Below are 21,490 nucleotides of genomic sequence, written 5' to 3'. Positions count from 1 at the left end.
CCAAAAAAATCACATTGTCTGATTTTTAAAGAATTTATTTGTAAATTATGGTGGACAATAAGTATTTGGTCAATAATAAAAGTTCAACTCAATACTTTGAAAAAAACTCTTTGTTGGCAATAAAAGCAGTCAAACGTTGATGGAAGGAGGTTTTCACTCAAAATATGACGATACATGGCCTCGTTCATTCTGTCTTTTACATGGATCAGTCACCCTGGTCCCTTTGCTGAAAAACAGCCCCAAATCATGATGTTTCCACCTACATGCTTTACAGTAGGTATTGGTCCCAGCTCTCTGCAGGTCATTCACCAGGTCCCCCGTGTGGTTCTGGGATTTTTGCTCACCGTTCTTGTGATGATTTTGACCCTACAGGGTGGGATTTTGCAGGGAGCCCCAGATGGAGGGAGATTACCAGTGGACTTCAACGTCTTCCATTTCCTAAAAATTTCTCCCACAGTTGATTTCTTCACACCAAGCTGCTTAACTATTGCAGATTCAGTCTTCTGCCTGATGCAGGTCAATATTTTGGTTTCTGGTGTCCTTAGAGAGTTATTTGGTCTCCATAGTGGACGCGCACTCGCGCTGTGACGTTATACTAGGTTAGTACGTATAGAAATTGTGTAAGTATACCTGAAATTGTATCTTTTAAAATTATCAAAAGAAAAAAAATCAATGTAAATCCACTTTCAACAAATATTAACTTTATTTTACCACAGAAACTCTGTTCTAGTCTAAAACAGAAAAGAAGCTTAAAGTGCCTGAAATAAAAAAATCTGTCATTCTTTATTTAAACTAGAAACATTTTCAACAACTGAACCATTTGATGCTGAGAAAAATAATTCAATCAATAAATAACATTAAATATAAATTGATCTGAAACAGTAACCACCAATGTATTTAACGTTTTTAATCTGAAGAAATAGATTAAAACATTGCTCTAATTTTTTTTCTCAATGATGGATTATTTATTTATGATCTCATAAAGTGCAGCTGTTTTCCTGCATTACCTGCTGTCTGTATGTCAAATACTGACACCAACTAAACCACAGGCAGACAAAGAATACATTGATGGAAATAAAGACACATCATCAAAATGTCTACAATAATTCATAAAGAATGACATTATTAGCATGAACTGAGGAATCTAAAGGCACACGATGATCCTGGTGTTGGGCAATCTAGGCTGTGCTCCGTGCGCCGTTCCACCTCACAGCCTGAGCCCACTACCCCTCCCCCCTTTCATTCTCACACACGTGAGTGACAGCAGACAGGAGCAGCTGCAGGGACGGCAGTTCACAGTTTCAGGCTGTTACAAACTCTGTCATATAACACATCATAGGAAACCAACAGTGGCGCAGATTTTTTTCCAAACACTGAGCTGCTGTCACCCCCCCCCCCCTGTGCGCACCGGACAATTGCCGCATTACCTGTGCCTGAAACCCCCACTAGGCGCGCCACACTATTTGAGAAGCACTGACCTATGATGAAAAGTTACAGGCACCTCTCATCTTTTTAAGTGGGAGAACTTGTACAATTGGTGGCTGACTTAATCATTTTTCGCCCCACTGGTTATTCTTAGTATCTGTGTTTGTCCATGGACTTTCTGTCCTTTAATTGTATTTTCCTTTATTTTAGCCCGGACCGCTGTGTTTTGTCTTATCATTTTTCTTCTCATTATGTTGTTTTGTACAACTAATTAAAAATCTAAATAAAATGTTGTTTAGAAAAAACCTGGATGGTTCTTCAGGTGTTAAAGGTTGCAGACCCCTGGACTGAGGTGTCCATTAAACATATACAGTTTGCAGAGAAGTGACTCAACAGCAAAGATGCATCTTTAACTTTTGTTTATTTTCCTAGTGCAAATATTCAAATCATAACTTACACATGAATATAAAAACAAACATTTTTGTTCCAGAATAATTATTGTGTAAAGACACACGGTCTAACACTTTCTATGGCTCCAGAGAGGATGACGTTTCAGCTTCCTGTTTTCTCACTCCATCACCTCACATCCTGTCACTCTGAACGACGCATTCAGGAGGACACGCACTGATTTTACTGTCTAACACAAAGATAAGGACGCTAAAGAACTCCAAATAAAGATTATCCAAAATAAAAACTTTTTAAAGCACACTTCACATCCCATAACTCTGAAAAAGTCAGCCTTTAGAAATCCAGATGTGTATGAATGTAAGAGGAAATACGGCATATTAGGAAACATTCTATCTACTGCAAATAGATTTGTTCAATACATCCATCTAAATAATTGACCTCTATGCACTGAGTTTACAGTATATGTAGTCTACTCACAGTATAATCAAGGCAGTTCATTGTATGTTTAGCATACATCCACATCCACAAGAATGAGTTCCAAGCTTAGTTTAAGGTTAAGTTAATTCAAAGAAATTCAAATTGTTGTGCCTTTTAGTCTTTAAACTCACATAAGTAGCTAATAATCATTCCCTTCATTTGCACCACTGGATTTCTCCCACGCTTTCACTTTGTACATTTATTTACAAAGCAAACAAATGTTGCTTATTTCTGTGAGCTGCAGGGTCCCCATCTCAACAGATGATCCTTTTAAAGAAGGTTGACATGATTACACTTCAGAAGGGTAACATTCTTCAATTAGGTGGAGCCACACATCTTAACCAGGGGGTTTAACCGCTGTGAATTTTGCTTTAAGTGGTTTCAACAGAAAAGACAGCAATGGAAGACATAAAACGGGGAAGTATAAACTCATAATTATTAGTTTGCATACATTTCAGAAGAATCTATTTAGAAAGGAAACAATATCAAGCATGTGGTGAAAGTACAACTATCTCAGTATATGTGCAACTTTATCCTAAACTGTAAATGTTTACATACCAAGACATGGAAAAATATAAATACTTGAGTTTTTACAGACTAAATTAAGCATCAGTCCTTTGGTTGAAATGATTCATTGGTTGCATTTCAGCAGGAGTTCGTTCAGATGAGCATCAGTAAGTCTTCTCTTTCTTCTACTTTTCCTTGCATTTATGGAATATTCATAAAATAAAATCATTTTGCATCAAAAATACGTAATATTTATTTGTTTTTAAACTTTGTATTTTTGTTAAATGAATTCTAAAAGAAAGCAAAGATCTAGAAAAAAATAGAGTCGTTTCTTTATCTACAGAAAGTGCTTTAAAAAAGAAATTCTTTGCTTTGGCTGAACAACAATCTGGTCATCCTTTTTTTTAAAGCGAAACAAGTGTGTGAAACCAGCCAGAGAAGATCCACATTTGACCCACAATAAAGATAATAAATTAGATTAGACTTAGGTTTTACAACTTGTTCGCTGTGGCGACCCCGGATGGGAGAAGCCAAAAGAGGAAGAAGAGACTTAGGTTTTACAACAGGGCAATATTTTATGTTCAAGTTTAGCTTAAAACAAAACATCATAGCAATAGAAACTGAACTGAAGCTGAAACGAAACAACCCTAATACCTGTAATCGAAAATTATTCCGGCCCTCGTTAATCTTCCTATACTGCTGCATTGGATTGTTTTTGGTCCCAAAATTCTTTTTTCACTTTTTTATTTTAATCTCTCCAAATCTAAATTCCCCAAAATTATTGGACAGGTGAAGAATACCTTGATACATTTTTACTTAGTTCTGTTTGCATTTTAGACTTGATAAAACTAACTGATTGCTTTAAAATCCTCAGTGCAACCCAAAAATGATGAATAACACGTACCAGAAGAGACACCCGAACACAAATACGATATTCTTTAGGTTCACTTATTTAACTTTGAAGGCCTAGTTTGAAGCTCATCCGGTCGTCCACACTTGCAGATGCAGTTGTTTAACTGCCAGTGTGTGACGTCCTTTAAGGTGGTTTGTTTCCAGGGGCATCGAGGTAAAGTGACTTTTTGGAATTGTAGGACAGAACACGGAAGAAAAAATGTAGTTCTTCATAGTTCTTCATTCCAAAACAAATGGCTAAAACAGCAAAGGATTAAAACACAGAAATCAAACGTTCTTTCCTTTTACGTTTTTTGTCATCACTGAAAATAAACAAAAAGTTTGTAGATGCATTAATAAAATGTTATTTTAAGAAACAAATGAATATTTTTAGTTTTATGGATCTTTCCTGCTTGTTCTCACCGCCTATCAAAGTGTCTGAGTGGATCCAAACCTTCAGGTAAACTAGCCAGGAGACTTTTCACACCTGTATCAGGTGAGTCGAATGGAACTTCCTGTTTCTCATCTGACGTTTTAAGTGTAATCTCAACTAAAACCTGGTTACAGGATGACCGTCCCTAAGAGTGCAATTAGTTGCTTTTATTTTAAATGCAAAGCTGATAAGCTGTTGATTTACATATAATATTAGCATGTGCTATAATGCTAACATTTTATTGCTGCCAGGTAAAGTAAACTTCCTGTCAAATGTTATTTCTTCATTCCTTTATGATGAAATAAAAATATTTCTTCAGTTTTTCTCTTCTGCTGTCAGAGCAGTAGACTTTGAGTCAGTTTATGGAGGAAAGATGTTTAGCTAGGTTACGCAAAAAATGAAATAAAACTAAATGTGAATCGCTCTACACTGTTGATGCTGTGGTGCTCTTAACGTTTTTGAGATTTTGCATGTTCAGCAGAAGATTTTATGATTCGATCTTACAGAGATCCAGAGACAGAGTTTCTTTTGTTGTAGCTGCTGCGGTATAGTGTTAGTTTCTGACGTCAGCTGGTGTTGGCAGGACATGCACTTCCTTTCAAATTCCTTTTTGTAAGGAATTATATAATATATCATTTATTAATATCATATAAGAGTAAAATGAGTTGTCAAAACAAATCTGTGTAAATGCTGTAACTTACTAATGCATGATAACAGGAAGAAAATTAAAAAACGGTAACACTTATTTCGACAAAAGTCCGTTGCTATGACACAACGGTGTCAAATTGTTCTATATGAAACACGTGAGTACACGCCATAATGTTTTCATAATTTCTCATTTTCTTTCCAAAGAATAAGAGTTAAAAATTCTGTTTTGGAATCAAAGATGATGTATTCTAGCAGTTTGAACAAGCATTTGTGCATGCATAGTCTGATGCTGCTGCTTTGGTCATGAGTTAATGTTTGAGTTAAGGTTTTGGCTTATGTAAGTAGACACACAGGAGAACTGCATCATTTGATTTGTTTGTGCAGAAATGAATGTTGGAGGCCAGGAGTTAGGACTTGATTGTGCAGGAACTAGAACTTAACTTTACAGCCCAGTAGTTTTGGACAGACGAACAGAACTGTGTCTGCTTGTTTCTCCTTACTCATCGATGAATGTGATCCCTTCAATCCTGCAGGAGGAAACACACAATACATGTTGTAACAGCAAACTACACAAAGGTCACTTTTTAACAAGAAGAAGGACTGAAAAATGCCGGTGGCCACTATGGAGCAGGAAAACGTCCACAGAAAGAGGGGATAGGAACAAAGAAGGGGAGGACCTTGCCTTTTTTATAACAGGACGAATGTCCTTCTGATTGGAGTTGAGAGATTTCCACATGGTGGTTTTAGACATTTCATCAGATATGTTAATGTCAGAGGGATCACACCTAAGAAGCGGGGAGTGGAAACGCACAAACATACAGAGCACAAGGGGTTGATTGGAGGAAAAGTCTTTGTCTGTTAGACACCATTAAAAGCAATGTGTCAACCAAAAGACAGGCTGGAAAATGAGTCATTTCCAGAATGCCTTTAGTCCAACTAAGGGTAAATATTACCTGGGATCATGTGCTTTTGGATTCTGAGAAGGCTTTGTGGTCTCCAGGGGAATCTGAACAACAGATGGATCTTGATTGGTTGAAGTGAGCATGACTTGTGATTCCTAAAAACCAGAACATGGTCAAATTAAATGCTTTTCTGTATGTTTATCAACTCTTGCGCATGTAGAGACTGCCTTTAGAGCACCTCTTGCATCTTTTTGGAGGCATCATCAAGGGTTTTTTTCTTCCATTCAGGCATCAAGTCATCCAAGTAGCTCAGTTCCCGTTTAGAGAAACACAAGTCCAGCAGCTTTCTAATGAAAACCAGAGCCAGAACCTAAAAGGTGAAAGTACACAGGAAAAATGAGAGGGAACAAGTGAAGATATCTCAGATGCTAAACGGACTCAGAGTACCATCATGGGGAAGACGATGGCAGCAGGGGACGTCTTGATGACCCAGAGCAGAACCAGGCAGGTGAGCTGGGTGACGGTAAACAGATGCACCTTCCTTAAAGGTACATGACGCAGGTAAATGAAGTCTGGCTGATGCTTTGCTGGCATCCCAAACAGCTTCAGACGGTCGAAAAACTAAAAAAAAAGATCAAAGATCAAGACGCCGACAGTTTCACTCTTTAAAATACAGCTGAACTGAAAAACAAAACTATTTAACTAAGATGTTGAGCATGATGCTTTGATTGTAAGTTAGGGGTATATCCTGTTGTGGTAATGCTATAAACACTGGACTTTAGGTGTTTTAAGAGCAACTCTGATGGAAACTGTGTTTTTGCTGTTTTTAATATGTTCCTGTGGCATTTTGTCAGATGATGGAAGACATGGATAAAGAAAATTAAGATTAAAATTGTATGTCTGTATTTTCTTTTCCAAAATTGTAGTGAATCAGAAGCAGGTGTAAGATTTCAGTAAGGGAAAGGGGAGGTGGGGGTGGGGTTGCTTCACGCCAACGCTCCCACCCACAGCTCAGAGGGGAATTTCTAATGATCTCTAGCCGCTTTTCAGTAAATATGCTCTAGAAAACAACACAGGTTTGGGGATTTTGGATAAAAACAACATGAGGATTAAAAGACCCCTGCGAACACTTTGAAAATAGACCAAAAGAAGATCGGAGTGGGACTGGAAGATGAATTTGATAACATTTTTATAAAGTTTGTACAAGAAAGATAGTCTAATAAAATGTAAACTTATAGGAATAATGAGATGTCATCTTGCCTGTATTCCTTTTAATGAAGAAGCTCCCATGTAAAGGAAAACACCATACAACACCGGCATGGGAATAAACTGAAAGAAGACACAAAATACGTCTGTTAAGTATCAAACGAGTAATTCCATGTTCATTTAAACCAAGAACTTTGATTTTTAGTTTTCCCCATTGTCTGAAATGTTTTCTTTGAAATGCTAAAAAAAAAAGTTCAGGGCTGCTCTGTAAGGGCCTTCCACAAAGACAAAATAATACAATAAATTTGGTTTTATAAGAGTGCGTACATTTCCGGACATATCAGGCATCTGGTGTTTTTACATTTAACCCGAGGAGTTATTTTATGGGATGTCCTCACTACAGAAAATCATTTATAAGCCATTTGAGCTCTGGTGTAAGACAGGATGAACCTGAACAATCTTCCTCTAGCATTTTGTCTATCTGGAAAAGTTCTGCATACAACCAGTCACAATATTTTAACTTCTGAATAATGTGAGGTAGTAATAAAAGGTAAAGAACTGACGCTCCGAACTTGGAACTTTTCAAGATACCGCATTTTCACGACTATAAGGCGCACTTAAAAGAAAAGAGTAGTATGCCCGCTCTAATATACAGCAGTACAGCCAATTGCTTTAACCATCTACATCAATGGTAACAACATGAGAGTCACTTCTCTTCACAGCTCCCTAAACTCATGGTGTGGGAAACAACAGACGCTGAGCTCAAGTGAGTCTGTGATCACACATTCAGTTTGTTTTACCCAGTTAGGGAGAACAGTAGAAAAAAAAAGGTTTCCTCTAAAGAACAGAGACTGTTTCTTTTATTAACCCTCTCTGGAGGCCTTGAGGGTCCGAATGGGGCGTTAACGTGCCCGCGCCTTAACACCCGGTGCACCTTTTGGATGTGTCAAACACGGAAAAAAAACCTGTGACTGAGCTCCGCCCCCAGGCTAACAGACACACCCACTTTCTCTGTGGAGCTAGTGGTGATCGGGTAAACTCTTTCCTTTTGTATGCACAATAGGAACATCCATCTTTGCAAAAGTTTGGATGATGTTTGTTCGAAACACAGACACACTGCCGAGGTTGATATCCTGAAATGGGTGGCACCCACGAGGAGCAAAAGGCAGTGCCTTAGAGATCAAGTCGTCTTACTTCTGGGTACATGTGTAACCGGGATCACTTTTATCTCATTTTGTAATGGCACAAAATCTGTTGAAGTGTTACCATACCTGAGAGATCTCTCACAAACTGCTGCAATACACTCCAAGTCATAACCCCTCCTTCCTTATTCTTCTGACCCCCTATATATTCCAAAGGCTACTGGTTCCCCATCCTTGCCGTACAGTGACGTGCGGTGAGGTTGATGGCTGGTGAGGCACTCACTCCTCTGGAGTCTGATTTACAATTACAAAATCTGAATATTTTCCAATTTATCCAACAGCAGGTAACAGCTTATAAAATACACACAAGAAGATATTTGTCCTACAGAGAATATTTTATGGACTTGGATAGAACACTCTTCTTGTGTATTAATTATTCATATGTACTGTAAACAAACTAAAGTATACAGATGTGTTCAGCACATATTTGACCCTCAGTAACCTTTTCTGGTATTTTTCCAACTTCAAATTCTGGTGCTTTAATCAGTTATCAAATGTTGTCTGTGAAAATGATCATAAAAATAAAAAATATTTCTTTTAGCCCTAAGATTTATTCAGTTTTCAAATGCTTACAATTTTTTATCACTTACTCCCATGTTCTTTTTAAAAGAGAAACATTGAAAACCATGTTTGGCCTTACTTTTTGAGTCCATGCGCCAATCCATCTCTACAAAAAGCTCTATGACCTGTTGGAAAAGTCTTCCTGGTTTTCCTTTAGTTTAATGAGTCTCTCACTCTCAGTGGAGACAGACGTTGTAGGTTTTTTTTGTATCCCCCCGTAGCCAGGACTCCCTCGAAAAAGAGATTCTTAATCTCAATGGGACAATTCCTGGGTAAATAAAGGTTAAATAAATTAAAAAAAAATAGTGTGTAAATAAGATTCTATTTATTTAATTATAACAGGGAAAAAGAGTTGTGATGAGGAAAATTTTGATTTGTGAATATGAAACTTACTAAATATTATAATTAGATTAATTGCCACTTTTATGTTTGATTTTGTGTTTTTTTGTGTAGGCCAAATAAAATATTTTCAAATTTCATTTGAAATTGTGAGTCAAATGTATGATTTATAAAACGTGTACAGTCTTTCCAAAACTTTTTAGTAAAGTTACAGTTGGCCTGCAATAACTGTTGGGGGTCCTGTTCGTGGTCCCGCGACTAATGATGACGTCACACTACGGTAACACCGCTTGGACAAACTACATAGCTACGTAGAGTCTAGATCTGCTGGGGCTCTATATTTTCATATAACGTTTCATTTTGCAACCTAAAATTCTTTTCCTCATAACTAATAATGCCATTTTTAATTTTAACGAGTGTCTGAAAAGATTGTTTATTACACCAAATGTATAATTGGGAGACACATTGGCAATATAAACGTATTTTTCCAACGTGAGAAAATGAATGACTGTATGAAAAACAATGATTATTTATGGTGTGCAGTCTGGTTTAATTGGCCCAAATGTCAGTTGCTAACATTTATGATTGCAAATTTTATATTTCTTTTATTTTAAAAAGGTTGAAAGCATTAAAATATATATATATATATATATATATATATATATATATATATATAATATATTTATATATATATATATATATATATATATATATATATATATATATATATATATATATATATATATATTCTAACAGAACCATAGAATTAGAATGGTTCTGTTAGAATATAATATATAATATATGATGTACCGCCTGAAAGTCGACTGGAAACTGTGACTGATGTATTGACGTCAATTCCTACCACAACCATCACAGAAACCAATGAACTGGTTTACACTTCAGCAGCAGTGATCCTTCAGATGCCTGCCTATAAGAGCAACCATGGGAGAAAACAATAACCACCATGGAAGCAACGATTAGAGGCCAAAATCAAGGCAACTCGGAGGGATGTGAGTAAGTTGACAGAGGCTCAAAGAGGTACATGATAAAGCAAGTACCTAAGAGATACAGCCAGATGCCTATACTTGAAGCACTGGAAACTGCCAAACAAAGGCTCCTGATCCAGGATCCCCCAAAGGGTGCAGTCCCATCCAACTACCGGCCAATAACCTGTCTCTCCACAACATGGAAGCTCATGTCAGGCATCATTGCAACCAAGATAAATAGGCACATGGATCAATTCATGAGTAACATTGGTAGAGACTCCAGAGGAGCCAAACACCAACTCCTGGTCGACAGAACAGTCGCTCAAGACTGCAAGTCATGACACACCAACCTGTGCACAGCCTGGATTGATTACAAGAAGGCCTATGACTCAATGCCACACACATGGATCACTGAATGCTTGGAGCTGTACAACATCAAGAGGACTCTCAGGCCGCATTTACACTGCATTTACACTTCAAGTGACCTAATTCCTATTTTTTCCTCTCATGTGGCACAGATGGGATATGATCGGTGAACGTGTAAGCAGGACAAAAGCGCATGGATTCCACTTTTCTCAGATCGGATACAGGCCTCATTCATATGTGGAAATAAATCGGATACATGCATTTGCGTGTGCCATGTAAGCAGACCACTCGGATATTCCCCAGTAAATACGAGTCGTACGTCAGTGACGTCAACTCAGGACACCCCCAACTGAGATCACATGACTTATTAAGGTGCTTTTGCGTGCTGATGTGGCTGTCAGCGGGTTACCTTTCAGCCTCAGGCTTCAGACCGTAGTGGGAAACCGCTGTTATTTCCGGTCTGGTCCCGGTCCGGTCCCGGTCGGGACGCAAACGGTAACTAATCAAGCTGGACACCGTTGCTATGGAACAGGCTAGAAGCCGGTTATATCTTCGCTTGTGTTGTTGCGGAGTGGGGGCGTGTATGTGATGGGGACCGCGCGTACGTGTGTGTGTAAGGAGAGGAGAGAGGGTGTGAGCGCGGAGCGGGAGAGTGTCGGAGAACCGTAATAAAAAGAAGGTGTCTCCCCCAAAAGAACTGTTTTGGAGGCTTTCTTAACCCACTCTGGAGGCTGAGGGTTCCGAACGGGAAAGTGAACCCCGAAGGAGTATCCGCCATCGGCCCTGGAGGAAAATCTCCCGTGCGTTTTTGACCACGATCGGAAAAAGAGAAGTCATCGCACAGGAAAGATTCAGCACTTGGATCAAACTGTTAGTACAGCACGTCTGCAAACACTTCCTCATTCAAAACTCAGAGAGAGCACATAAGCCGGCCGAGCAGCCCCCCTTTTTCCTTTCGCATCCCCTCTCGTTCGCCTGCTTCATCCTGGAGCGCCTAAAGCAACGCCCCCTTCCGTTGCTGCGTTGCCTCCATGACAATCGCAGTCACACAAAAGTCCGAAGGAGGTCCGCGGAAGGCGGAAATGCTGCTACGTAGTCCTCAGAACGTCAACATTGTATAGTGTAAATGCAAAAATCGGATACGGGTCACTTTTAAAAGGTGATGTAAGCGGGTCGTCCAAAAAATTGGATATAGTCAGAAAATCGGATTTGGGCATCAAGACCTGCAGTGGAAATGCAGCCTAAGAGCCTTCATAGGAAACTCAATGAAGGTGGAAAACCACCCTTGAAGCCAATGGGAAGCCACTTGCACAAGTGTCCATCAAATGTGGGATATACCAAGGTGATGCTCTGTCCCCACTGCTGTTCTGCATAGGTCTGAACCCCCTCAGCCAAATAATCAACAAGACTGGCTATGGATACCGACTCAGAAATGGGGCCAACATCAGTCACCTCCTCTAAATGGATGACATCAAGCTATATGCTAAGAGCGAGCGTGACATTGACTCCCTGATCCACACCACCAGGATCTACAGTACTGACATTGGGATGTCATTCGGGCTCGAGAAATGCAACCGTATGGTGACTAAGAGAGGCAAAGTAGTCCACACAGGAGGGGTCTCACTCCCAGAAGGAAAAATAGCAGACATCGAGGACAGTTGCAAGTACCTTGGAATTCCACAGGCAAATGGCAACCTGGAGCAGGCAACAAGGAAAGCTGCAACAGCTAAATACCCCCCAACGAGTAAGGCAAGTCCTGAGAAGCCAGCTCAATGGAAAAAATAAGACCCGGGCAATAAACAGCTACGCACTGCCAGTTCTCAGATACCCTGCAGGAATAATAAGATGGCCAAAGGAAGAGATACAGACCACGGATGTTAAAACACGAAAGCTCCTCACCATGCATGGAGGGTTCCACCCCAAATCCAGCACCCTGAGACTGTATGCTAACCGCAAGGAAGGAGGCCAAGGACTAGTGAGTGAAGAAGCCACTATCCAGGATGAGACATCCAAGATGCATGAATACATCAAGCTCGAGGCCCCAACTGACAGTGTGCTCAGTGAATGTCTCAGGCAATGGAGAACAGAGGATACAGTGCTGGAGGACAGATCCTCATGGGAGGACAAACCCCTGCATGGGATGTACCACCAGACCATAACTGAAGTGGCTGATATCAAGAAGTCCTACCAATGGCTAGAAAGGGCTGGCCTACAGGACAGCACTGAAGCACTCATCCTGGCAGCTTAGGAACAAGCCCTGAGCACCAGAGCCATAGAGGCTCAGATCTACCACACCAGACAAGACCCAAGGTGTAGATCTACCACACCAGACAAGACCCAAGGTGTAGGCTGTGCAAAGAGCCGCCTGAAACAATACAGCACATAACTGCAGGGTGTAAGATGCTGGCAGGGAAAGCAATCAAGTGTCTGGCATAATATACAGGAACATGTGTGCAGATTATGGACTGGAAACCCCAAAGTCAAAATGGGAAACACCTCTGAAGGTGGAAGAGAATGAGAGGGCAAAGATCCTGTGGGACTTCCAGATCCAGACTGATGGGATGGTAATGGAGAACCAACCAGACATTGTAGTGGTGGACAAAGAACAGAGGAAAGCCGTTGTGGTGGATGTGGCAGTACCAAGCGATGGGAACATCAGGAAGAAGGAACATGAGAAACTGGAGAAATACCAGGGACTCAGAGAAGAACTGGAGAAAGCCTGGAAAGTGAAGGTGACAGTGGTGCCTGTGGTAATTGGAGCACTCGGGGCAGTAACCCCCAAGCTGGAGGAGTGGCTACAACAGATCCCTGGAAAGACCTCAGACCTCTCAGTTCAGAAAAGAACAGTGCTAGGAACAGCTCAGATACTGCAGGACCCTCAAGCTCCCAGGCCTCTGGTAGAGGACCCGAGCTTGGAGGAGAAACCACCCGCGGAGGGTGAGAGGGGCGTTTTTATATATATATTTTTTTATTATACTTTATTCATCCCACAATGGGAAATTCTTCTCCGCATTTGACCCATCCCCTGGGGGAGAGGTGAGCTACAGCTGAACCTTAAATTAATTATTTTTTTTAAAAATGTTGAAAGTACGTATATGTACAAATTATCCAACTTAAATGAATTAATTCAATTGGTAACAAGTAATTTAGTTAAATTTATTCAACCGGATTTCTTACGTCTATCCAACTCTATAGTTGTTTATACAACTCAATTTTACATATTTATCTAACTAAATGTCATATTACTTAAATTCAATTAAATGTTTTTCCAAATTAATTTATTGTACTTCTTATACTCTCTTATGTCAAAGTTTGAGGCCGCAGATTTTCTCATTTTTATAACATTAAAATGAAGGATTGCAGTGAGGACTTACAACATAAATTATGCAGTCAATTATCGTGAATCTGAGTTTAACATCAGTTCTTTTAACAAAATGCAGCAGTGGTGCTAAATAGTCTCATTATCCTCTCACTCATGGTGCAGAAAGAACTAAACATAGTAGGACAAAATAACTCAGCAAAACGCAGTAAAACAGCTAAACAACTAAACACATTTGGTCAAAAACCCACACTTAAACCCAAATCCGTCCAGACATGCAAAGGGAATGGTATCCCACAATTCCTTGTGCTACCGATCTAACAGCAGCACCAAAGTTACACCTACTTAATTGAATTAATTTGAATGAAAGTAAAATAAATGTCTGATAACTACATGTTATATTTAGGTTGACTGAACTTAAAAAAAAAAAGATGTATCTTAACTGAAGCAAATAATTAAGTTAGATCAAAGTAAAAAGGTTTATTTTTCCAACATCCATATGTGGTCTTATCACCCTCTCATGGTGGAAAAAGTATTATCTGAGCTTCTTCATCCACTAAATCATCTTCAAATGGAGACGCCATGCTGCTTCACCTCTCTGAAAACAAACTAACCTTCAACTAAACCTGCTCCAGACCAGGTTATGTTCAGATCATAAGTTGCTATGGCAACTTGACATACCCTGAAACATACCTTCGTTTTTGGAACCAAAAGCTGAGGTAATCCTCCTCAGCCTCAAACTTAACGGGGGGGATAGCATAACCTCCTTTTTGGAATACCCCCCTGTTTGACCAACTATTTTTCTTCTTTTGGTTTCATCGTGTAATTTTTGAGAGCTGTTTTTATCAGTGACATGGCTGAACATAGTCCCCGTGGGTCATCAGGTTACTTTCAGTTTGGGAAGGGGTCAACATTTTGTTTCATTTGGGAGGGGCAGGCCAGTTCCCTCCTGTGATTTTGAGAGCTCTGTTGACAAGTCACTTATAAACCTCTCCGTTCCTGCTGCTGGTTCCACACCAGTTGTGATACTGCAGACTCAGCCCAGTCAGGTTGTCTTGAATGACGCTCTCAGTGACATGATAACTGATTTCGCAAAGCAGATTGTGGATACTATTACAGCAAATCTCACTGTTATGCACCAGCCCAGCCAGCACCAGCCTCAGCCTGCTGACAGCCAATCCCACCAATGTAGTCACAATGACTTATCGCAGGTGCGGATGGTTGTTCAGTCAGATGTGCAGGCTCCCCCATACTTTAGAGGTGATCGGTCCGATACGTTCTCGATCCACTAATGGAAGGATATCATATAATGTTACCTGCCCAGGGTGAACTGTATGACCCCTGCAGAAATGTTTGACAATGTCATGCCCCGGCTGGCTGGTAAGGCCAGGGATGTAGTCAAAGTGTAACTTCGGTCTCGGCCCGCGCTGAGTCCCATTGAAATGTTTATAGCCGTCTTTGATATTCTTAAAAACAATTTCAGTGAACGGACATTTTTTGCTCTTCCGATTAGAGACTTTTATAACATAATAATTTGTTGACGATGCTATGGATTACTGGATTCGTCCAAACAAATCTATTCATTAATCATTGTCATGATCCTGCTCTTGCGCTGTTATCTCACGTAAAGTCTACCGAGGAATGGACGGCAGCTAAGGTGCAGAAGCACATGTCAGGAAGGTTAGGGGGGCACGGATTCACACACAACAGGTTGGGGGTGTCCATGCTCACAGTCAATGCCAGACGGTGGGTCTTCCCACCGTCAGTCCAGTTAGTGTTTCATCACCCACCCCCATATCTTTGGTAGAACCAAGCTCAGGGTGTTCAGCCTGTGTGTCATCTACAACCCTCTACTGCTCGCTCTTTGCCTCCTTCACATGCAGCACCTGTAACATTTACTCCATCTCCACCTGTAGTTGGGCATCCTTCTCAACAGATGGTGGATATGTATGATAAAGTCCTCTCTTTATGTTCTGCCTCTCTTGCAACTAGCCAACGTGGGTGATGTCAGTCTGAAATTCTCCTGCCTCCCAGAGATTTTAGCCAACCCAATGTAGGGTTTGTAGTTCGAACGAACACTCGACCCATTCTCACTGGCGGTTGTTCAGACTGTGTCTCAACTACCGTGACTCTGGCCACATGAAGTGTGATTGCCCAAGAACTGTCTCACCTGTAGCAATGCCAGTAGCTTCCACCTCCAGCCCTGCTCTAAACTAGGAAGTCCAGGTGATGAGAGGGGCAGCATGGGGCATAATGACGAAACCCTCAAAACTTCACCAGATAATCCCTCTGTGTAAATTGACACTTGTAAAAGCTTTTCTCAAGATAAAAAATTGGTTTATGTTGGATTTCAGAGAGTTGAGGGTGCTAGTGAACTTTTTTTTGCCAAAGTGTCTGTTGGCGGCCAATCTACTTTGAGGGAGATGCTTGATTCGGGGATAATGTCATGCACACTGAGTGAGTCAGCAAAGCTCAAGCTCAAGGCTGGTGGTGTTGTTTTGAATTCCAAGGTCATTCCTGAAAATGTGGTGCTTGTCAGCTGTGGAGGGTTTCTCACTCAACAGAAATGTATTTATGATTTGGACATTGAGATCTATGGACCCAGATTTAATGCCAAACTGATGGTGCATGGACAGAGAGATGACTTGATCATTGGAAGCAACGTGCTTCAGCCCATCTTTCAGAAAATGAAGTCTGATCCAACATAATGGAACCCAGAATGTGAACAGTTTCTCCAGTTAATAAAGTTGCATTTTCTAGGTGGTCAGTTCCTGAATTACCTGATCTAATTGGGACGGTGAGGTTGAGACAGGCGGTGACTTTGTTGGCTCACCAAGAGTATGTGGTGTGGGGGAAGTTGCCCCCCTCTACTTCTGTGTCGCCCGGCAGCACAGTGATTGTGGAGCCTTCCTTTGCCCATTCCTCTCCAAAAAACATCCTGGTGGGTCGAGTCATAACAACCATCTGGGGCTATTGCTGGGTTCCACTCAAGGTGATTAATCCCACACAAGCGTCGGTGATGTTGCGACGCAATGCTAAAATTGCTGATGTCTTTCCATGTGTTGCTGATGAAAATCTGTATTTTACTCAAGCCACGTGTGAAATGCAACATGGTCAGGCCACTGCTTCGCTGACCTAGTTGTTTCCAGGAGGTGACCCTTTCCAACAGCTTAGGGATTGTGGTTTGGATGACATTGACATTGATGGATGTGAGGTTTAACTATGTTTAAGTATCAAGATGTGTTCTCCAGAGACAAGCTGGACTGTGGTGAGGAGAAGGATTTTGTATATCGTATTCACTTAATCTATAACCACCCCTTTTGGCTGCCCTATCGACGAGTTCCCCCAGCACACTATCAGTGTCATGTCTCATCAGTCTTAGCTTTTGTCCTGAGTTGTGCACTTTTAGTCTATGTCTGTCACCTGTGTTGTCTCGTGTTGTACTTCCTGTTTTATTTTGAAACACTACCTCTCCTTTCGTTTCAGGCCTTGTTCCTTCCTGCCCTTGTCTGTTCCCTACAGGTGTGACTGTGTAATCTTCCCGGATTGTTTCCACCTGTGTTCCCCTTCCTCATGTCTTAAATACCGTAGTTTGAGTCTCCCTTTGTCCTGTGCCAGTTTGTTTGGTTTTTTCAAGCGCCACAGCTTAAGCTTTTTTGGAAATTAAATCCTCTTAAAACTCTGCATATGAGTCCAGCCCTGTGTTCTGTCCTGACAATCAGAAGCTGCGGGAAGTGTAGTCTGACATGGAACTGAAAGGCATCATAAGCAAGTCAGTCAGTGAGTACGCTTCACCCCTCGTATGGTTTGGAAGAAATCAGGAGACTTAGGAATATGTACATATTTTTGTTGGCTTAATGCTAAGACTGTTAAGGATGCTCACCCGCTGCCCCACTAGTCTGACTGTCTTGCTGCCCTTGGTGCCCTCTTCAGTACCATGGACTTGACGTCTGGGTTTCATTCTCCTGCATGAGTCTGACAGACACTACACGGCTTTCACAACACCTTTGGGCCTCTATGAGTACAACCGCCTCCCACAGGGTCTTTGTAACAGTCCAGCTTCCTTTATGAAGATGATGCTCAGCATTTTTGGTGACTTGAAATTTTCCAGTCTTCTCTGTTATCTCGATTATCTTTTGGTGTTTATGCCTTCGGAGGTTGAGGCCTTGCAGAGACTAGAGAAACCTCGCACAGAAGAAATGTGACTATCTTTGAAGGTCTGTCAGGTGCTTAGGAGATGTGGTTGAGGCCTCTGGGGTTTCTGTTGATCAGGATAAAGTGCAGCTGATTTCCAGTTTCCAGAAGCAAGACCTCATAAACCCCGATGGTTGCACACCATCTCAACAGAAAGTGAGGTCCTTCTTTGGGTTACCGGTAGTTATATTCTGCCAACACTTTATTCCAGAGTGCTTGCACACTCTTTGCTCTTACGGCAGTTCAGAAGAGAAGAGTTAAAGGGTAATGCAGGTGGGAGGGCTGGAGCCTACAGAGTATTGACCCCTCAGGATTGGACTCCAGTAGTGACAGTGCATTTGAGGACCTGAAGGCTGCACTTCTCAATTGTGTGATGCTGGCCCATCCAGATATATCATCAGGGTCAGCCGCGTACACTCTCTTCAGCTCATAATCACTTTTTCTGGTTTGACATAAAGAGGGATGTACGTAATTATGTGAAGAACTGGCCCAGATGTGTCCTCAGTAAGACTCCAGAGCCGACTGAAAGAGCACTGAGAGAAAATTAAGACTTCGGCGCCATTGGAACTCGTATGTATTGACTTCTGGTCAGCTGAGGACAGAAACAACAGGTCAGTTGATGTTCTTGTGGTCACTGATCATTTTACAAAGTTAGTACATGCACTTCGGTGTCATGATCAGACAGCTAAGACAGTGGCAAAGAAGTTATGGGATGGATTTTTCTGTATCTATGGATTTCCTCAGCGCATACACTCAGACCAGGGAGCAAATTCTGAGAGTGAGCTTTTTGCAGAGCTTCTGGAACTGAGTGGTGTGGGGAAATCACACTCATCACCTTACCATCCAATGGGTAATGGGACCACAGAAAGGTTTAACCGCATTCTGGGCAATATGTTGAGGTCTCTTCCCCCTCGGTCAAATCAGAACTGGCCACAAATGATTCAGTCCTTGACTTTTGCCTACGACTGCACTGCCCATGAAACCACAGACTTTGCCCCATTCTACCTTATGTTTGGGAGGGTTCCCCGACTGCCAGTTGACCTCATGTTCAAAAATGTCCATCAGGATGACATCATATGTGACTATAACTCCTATGTTAAGTCGCTGCCAAATAACTTGCGCTCCGCCATGCTTTTGGCCCTGGAGCATAGTGTCAGGGAGCAGAAACATCTGCGTGACCAGTATGACAAGAGATCAAAGGGTCTACCGCTTCCTGGTCTGTCCTGCCTCCACTGGAGCCCCGTGGGTTGGTTGGAGCTGGTGCTACAGATAATCCCCTCAGTGAGTCCCACATTGTCCATCCTATCACTTGATAGGATGGGGAAAGTTTGGATATGGGTCATAGGCTTACTTCCCGGTTTGGTAGGATTATAAAACCAGTTTGCCATTTGAATCTATGGCCCAAGTTGAGGCATTACTTGATACACATTATGTTCATCCAAGTACTGTAAATGTATAATTTCTGTTTTTGATAAACTGTTACCTATTTTTTTTGGTGTGATTTTTTTTTTTTGGGTGATATAAATTAAGTTTATTTGATTTGATTTCTTCTACTCTACACCTGGTATTGTGAATATGGTTAAATCTAGATGAGGTGTAAATGGCACCTCATGTTGTCTGTAGAGTATCTGGACTATGTGCTACTCACCGAGCATGTTTCAAGCTTTCAACCCTTTTTCTGGGTAGCTATTTTGCTGGCATTTTGATCATTTTGTTGATGGTATGTCCTTATTTTGAACCTGTATTGTTTGTGGTTTCAGGTATATGTGCTGACAGGAGTTTTGGGGATTTTGTGCTATTCTAGAGGGGGGGTGTAACCAGGATAACTTTTATCTTATTTTATAATAGCACAAAATCTGTTCAAGTGTTACCATACCTGAGAGATCTCTAACAAACTGCTGCATTACACTCCAAGTCATAGCCCTCCTACCTTCTTCTTCTACTTCATCTTTTGACCCCTATGTATTCCAAAGGCTACTGTTCCCTTTCCCTTCTGTACGATCTCCTGTTAGAGAGGAACTGGAGTGGGCAGGATCATACAGTGTGGTTTTTCTATTTGTTTGTTACCAGAAATAAAGGGAGATGCTCCAGGGCAGGAGGAGGGACTAACACTGTGTCACTCCAAATAATTAACCAGCACAATGCAGAAAGCGACCGGTTACACATGTACATTTACATGTAAAGTTCTGTGTGTGAAGAAATTAGTTTCTCATTGTGTCATAGCACGACGCAGAACACCCTACCAGCAGAGGAATACCCTGCCCTAAGTCACTATGGCTCACCCTTAAAAAGACAAGTTTGGACACCACTACAGCTCCAAATGCCCCTACAATTGGAGCAATAGGGAGGAGCCAGAGGGGTAGGGGAAGAATTCGGATTCAGCCCCCCCCCCCGACTAAAATCCTTACCAGGTAAAGATTCTCATTTAATATTCAATGTAAGTGCGATATGTAAGGTCACATGATTTATGTTAATTTCAATTGGTGGAGTTTAAATCTGACCTTAGTTTTAGTTATGAAAGTTGAAAATGTTTGTTCTCAGTTATAATTTTGCTGCGTTTTCTTTTCTCTGTCAAGTTCATTTTAATTATATATTGGATGTGGATATATTTAATGATTTTCCTTATGTGCAGAAAAAATAAGATCATGTACCTTTAAGAACGTAGCGCACCCGACATGAGAGAGGGACGGGGGAGTTTGGCGTGTCGGTACTTGCAGGAGACAGAGTGAGGAGCGTGCACGGTCTTCTTTTGACCGTGTTCATGTTCATGTTCAAGTTCATATTAGTACAAGAAAGTAAGTGGATTTTATGTTTGTTGTTTTATTTTTACTTTTTGAGGATGTTAATAAAGCAAAGAAAACCGGCCGCAAGTGGATGACTCCCCCCCCCCTCATTTCTTTTGTACACCTCCACCATTTTGTTTGTTTCATTCTTTCCTTTTTTTGTGGAGAACATGCATCAGCTTCACGCTCTCACCCTGACAGGTTCATTGGAAACCTACATTCATATTCCATAAATATAAAGTTTAAACTTGTTCAGCAGGTGACATCCAAGAACATTTTTATATTGGTTGTTACAACATTAAAAAAAAGGTTGTATTTTAGAGCACAACTAAAATCTGTGCTACTTTTAACATGGACTGATGAACTTTTCTTATTTTCAGTAAAAGAGCAGTAAAATGCCCAGATAACCCTTTATGATTTTTGTTCTAGATTTAGTTTTTCCAAATAGTCTTCACAATGACAAAAACTACTATTTTAATCTAGTTTGTGAAGTGACTTGCATGTGCTTTGTAGGACCGACCTGCAGAGCCTTGGTCATGAACACAGAGCAGCCCATCAACAGAAAGATAAGCAGGCCGGTGAGTCTCTGCTCTCTGATGCCCAGAAAGCGAGGCTGCTCTCCAGGAGCTGCACTCTCTGACTCCAGCTTCAGACTGTTGACATGAGAGATGGACAGCACGGTTGCTGCCACAAACCATGGCAAACCCATAATGGAGCACACCGCCAGCATTACGCCCACCATTAACAAATCCAGATGGTACCCACAGCCTTTCTGTAGAATACAGGCAGAGTATGACTAAAGTTAATCATCTGTAAAAAAATGAACTGTCCTGCTTTGTTTGT

General features: G+C 41.1%; 1 protein-coding gene across 3 annotated transcripts in view; it reads right to left on the bottom strand.

Annotated features, from left to right (window-relative positions):
• Positions 1 to 1,827: 1,827 nt before the first annotated feature.
• The window catches only part of slc4a8 (solute carrier family 4 member 8), a 59,047-nt gene continuing 39,384 nt past the window's right edge, over positions 1,828 to 21,490 (bottom strand). The window contains exons 19-26 of one of the 3 annotated variants that reach the window (XR_002289655.2): positions 21,168 to 21,419; positions 6,952 to 7,020; positions 6,139 to 6,312; positions 5,930 to 6,061; positions 5,743 to 5,846; positions 5,472 to 5,574; positions 4,196 to 5,316; positions 1,828 to 3,508 (exon numbers count right to left, since the gene is read on the bottom strand). Coding sequence is in view for 2 of the 3 variants with exons in the window: in XM_011494584.3 (XP_011492886.1) it covers positions 5,311 to 5,316; positions 5,472 to 5,574; positions 5,743 to 5,846; positions 5,930 to 6,061; positions 6,139 to 6,312; positions 6,952 to 7,020; positions 21,168 to 21,419 (840 nt within the window). In the remaining variant the exon portion in view is untranslated. Of the gene's footprint in view, positions 5,317 to 5,471; positions 5,575 to 5,742; positions 5,847 to 5,929; positions 6,062 to 6,138; positions 6,313 to 6,951; positions 7,021 to 21,167; positions 21,420 to 21,490 lie in introns of all 3 variants that reach the window. The other 2 variants (XM_011494584.3, XM_020701442.2) reach the window with 2 other exon arrangements.

This window comes from Oryzias latipes, chromosome 5, assembly GCF_053564925.1.
Source record: "Oryzias latipes strain Hd-rR chromosome 5, Olatipes_Hd-rR_3.1".
Classification (NCBI taxonomy): Eukaryota; Metazoa; Chordata; class Actinopteri; order Beloniformes; family Adrianichthyidae; genus Oryzias; species Oryzias latipes.
Note: the sequence above shows the minus strand (reverse complement) of the source record. Positions and strands in the feature narration are given on the sequence as shown.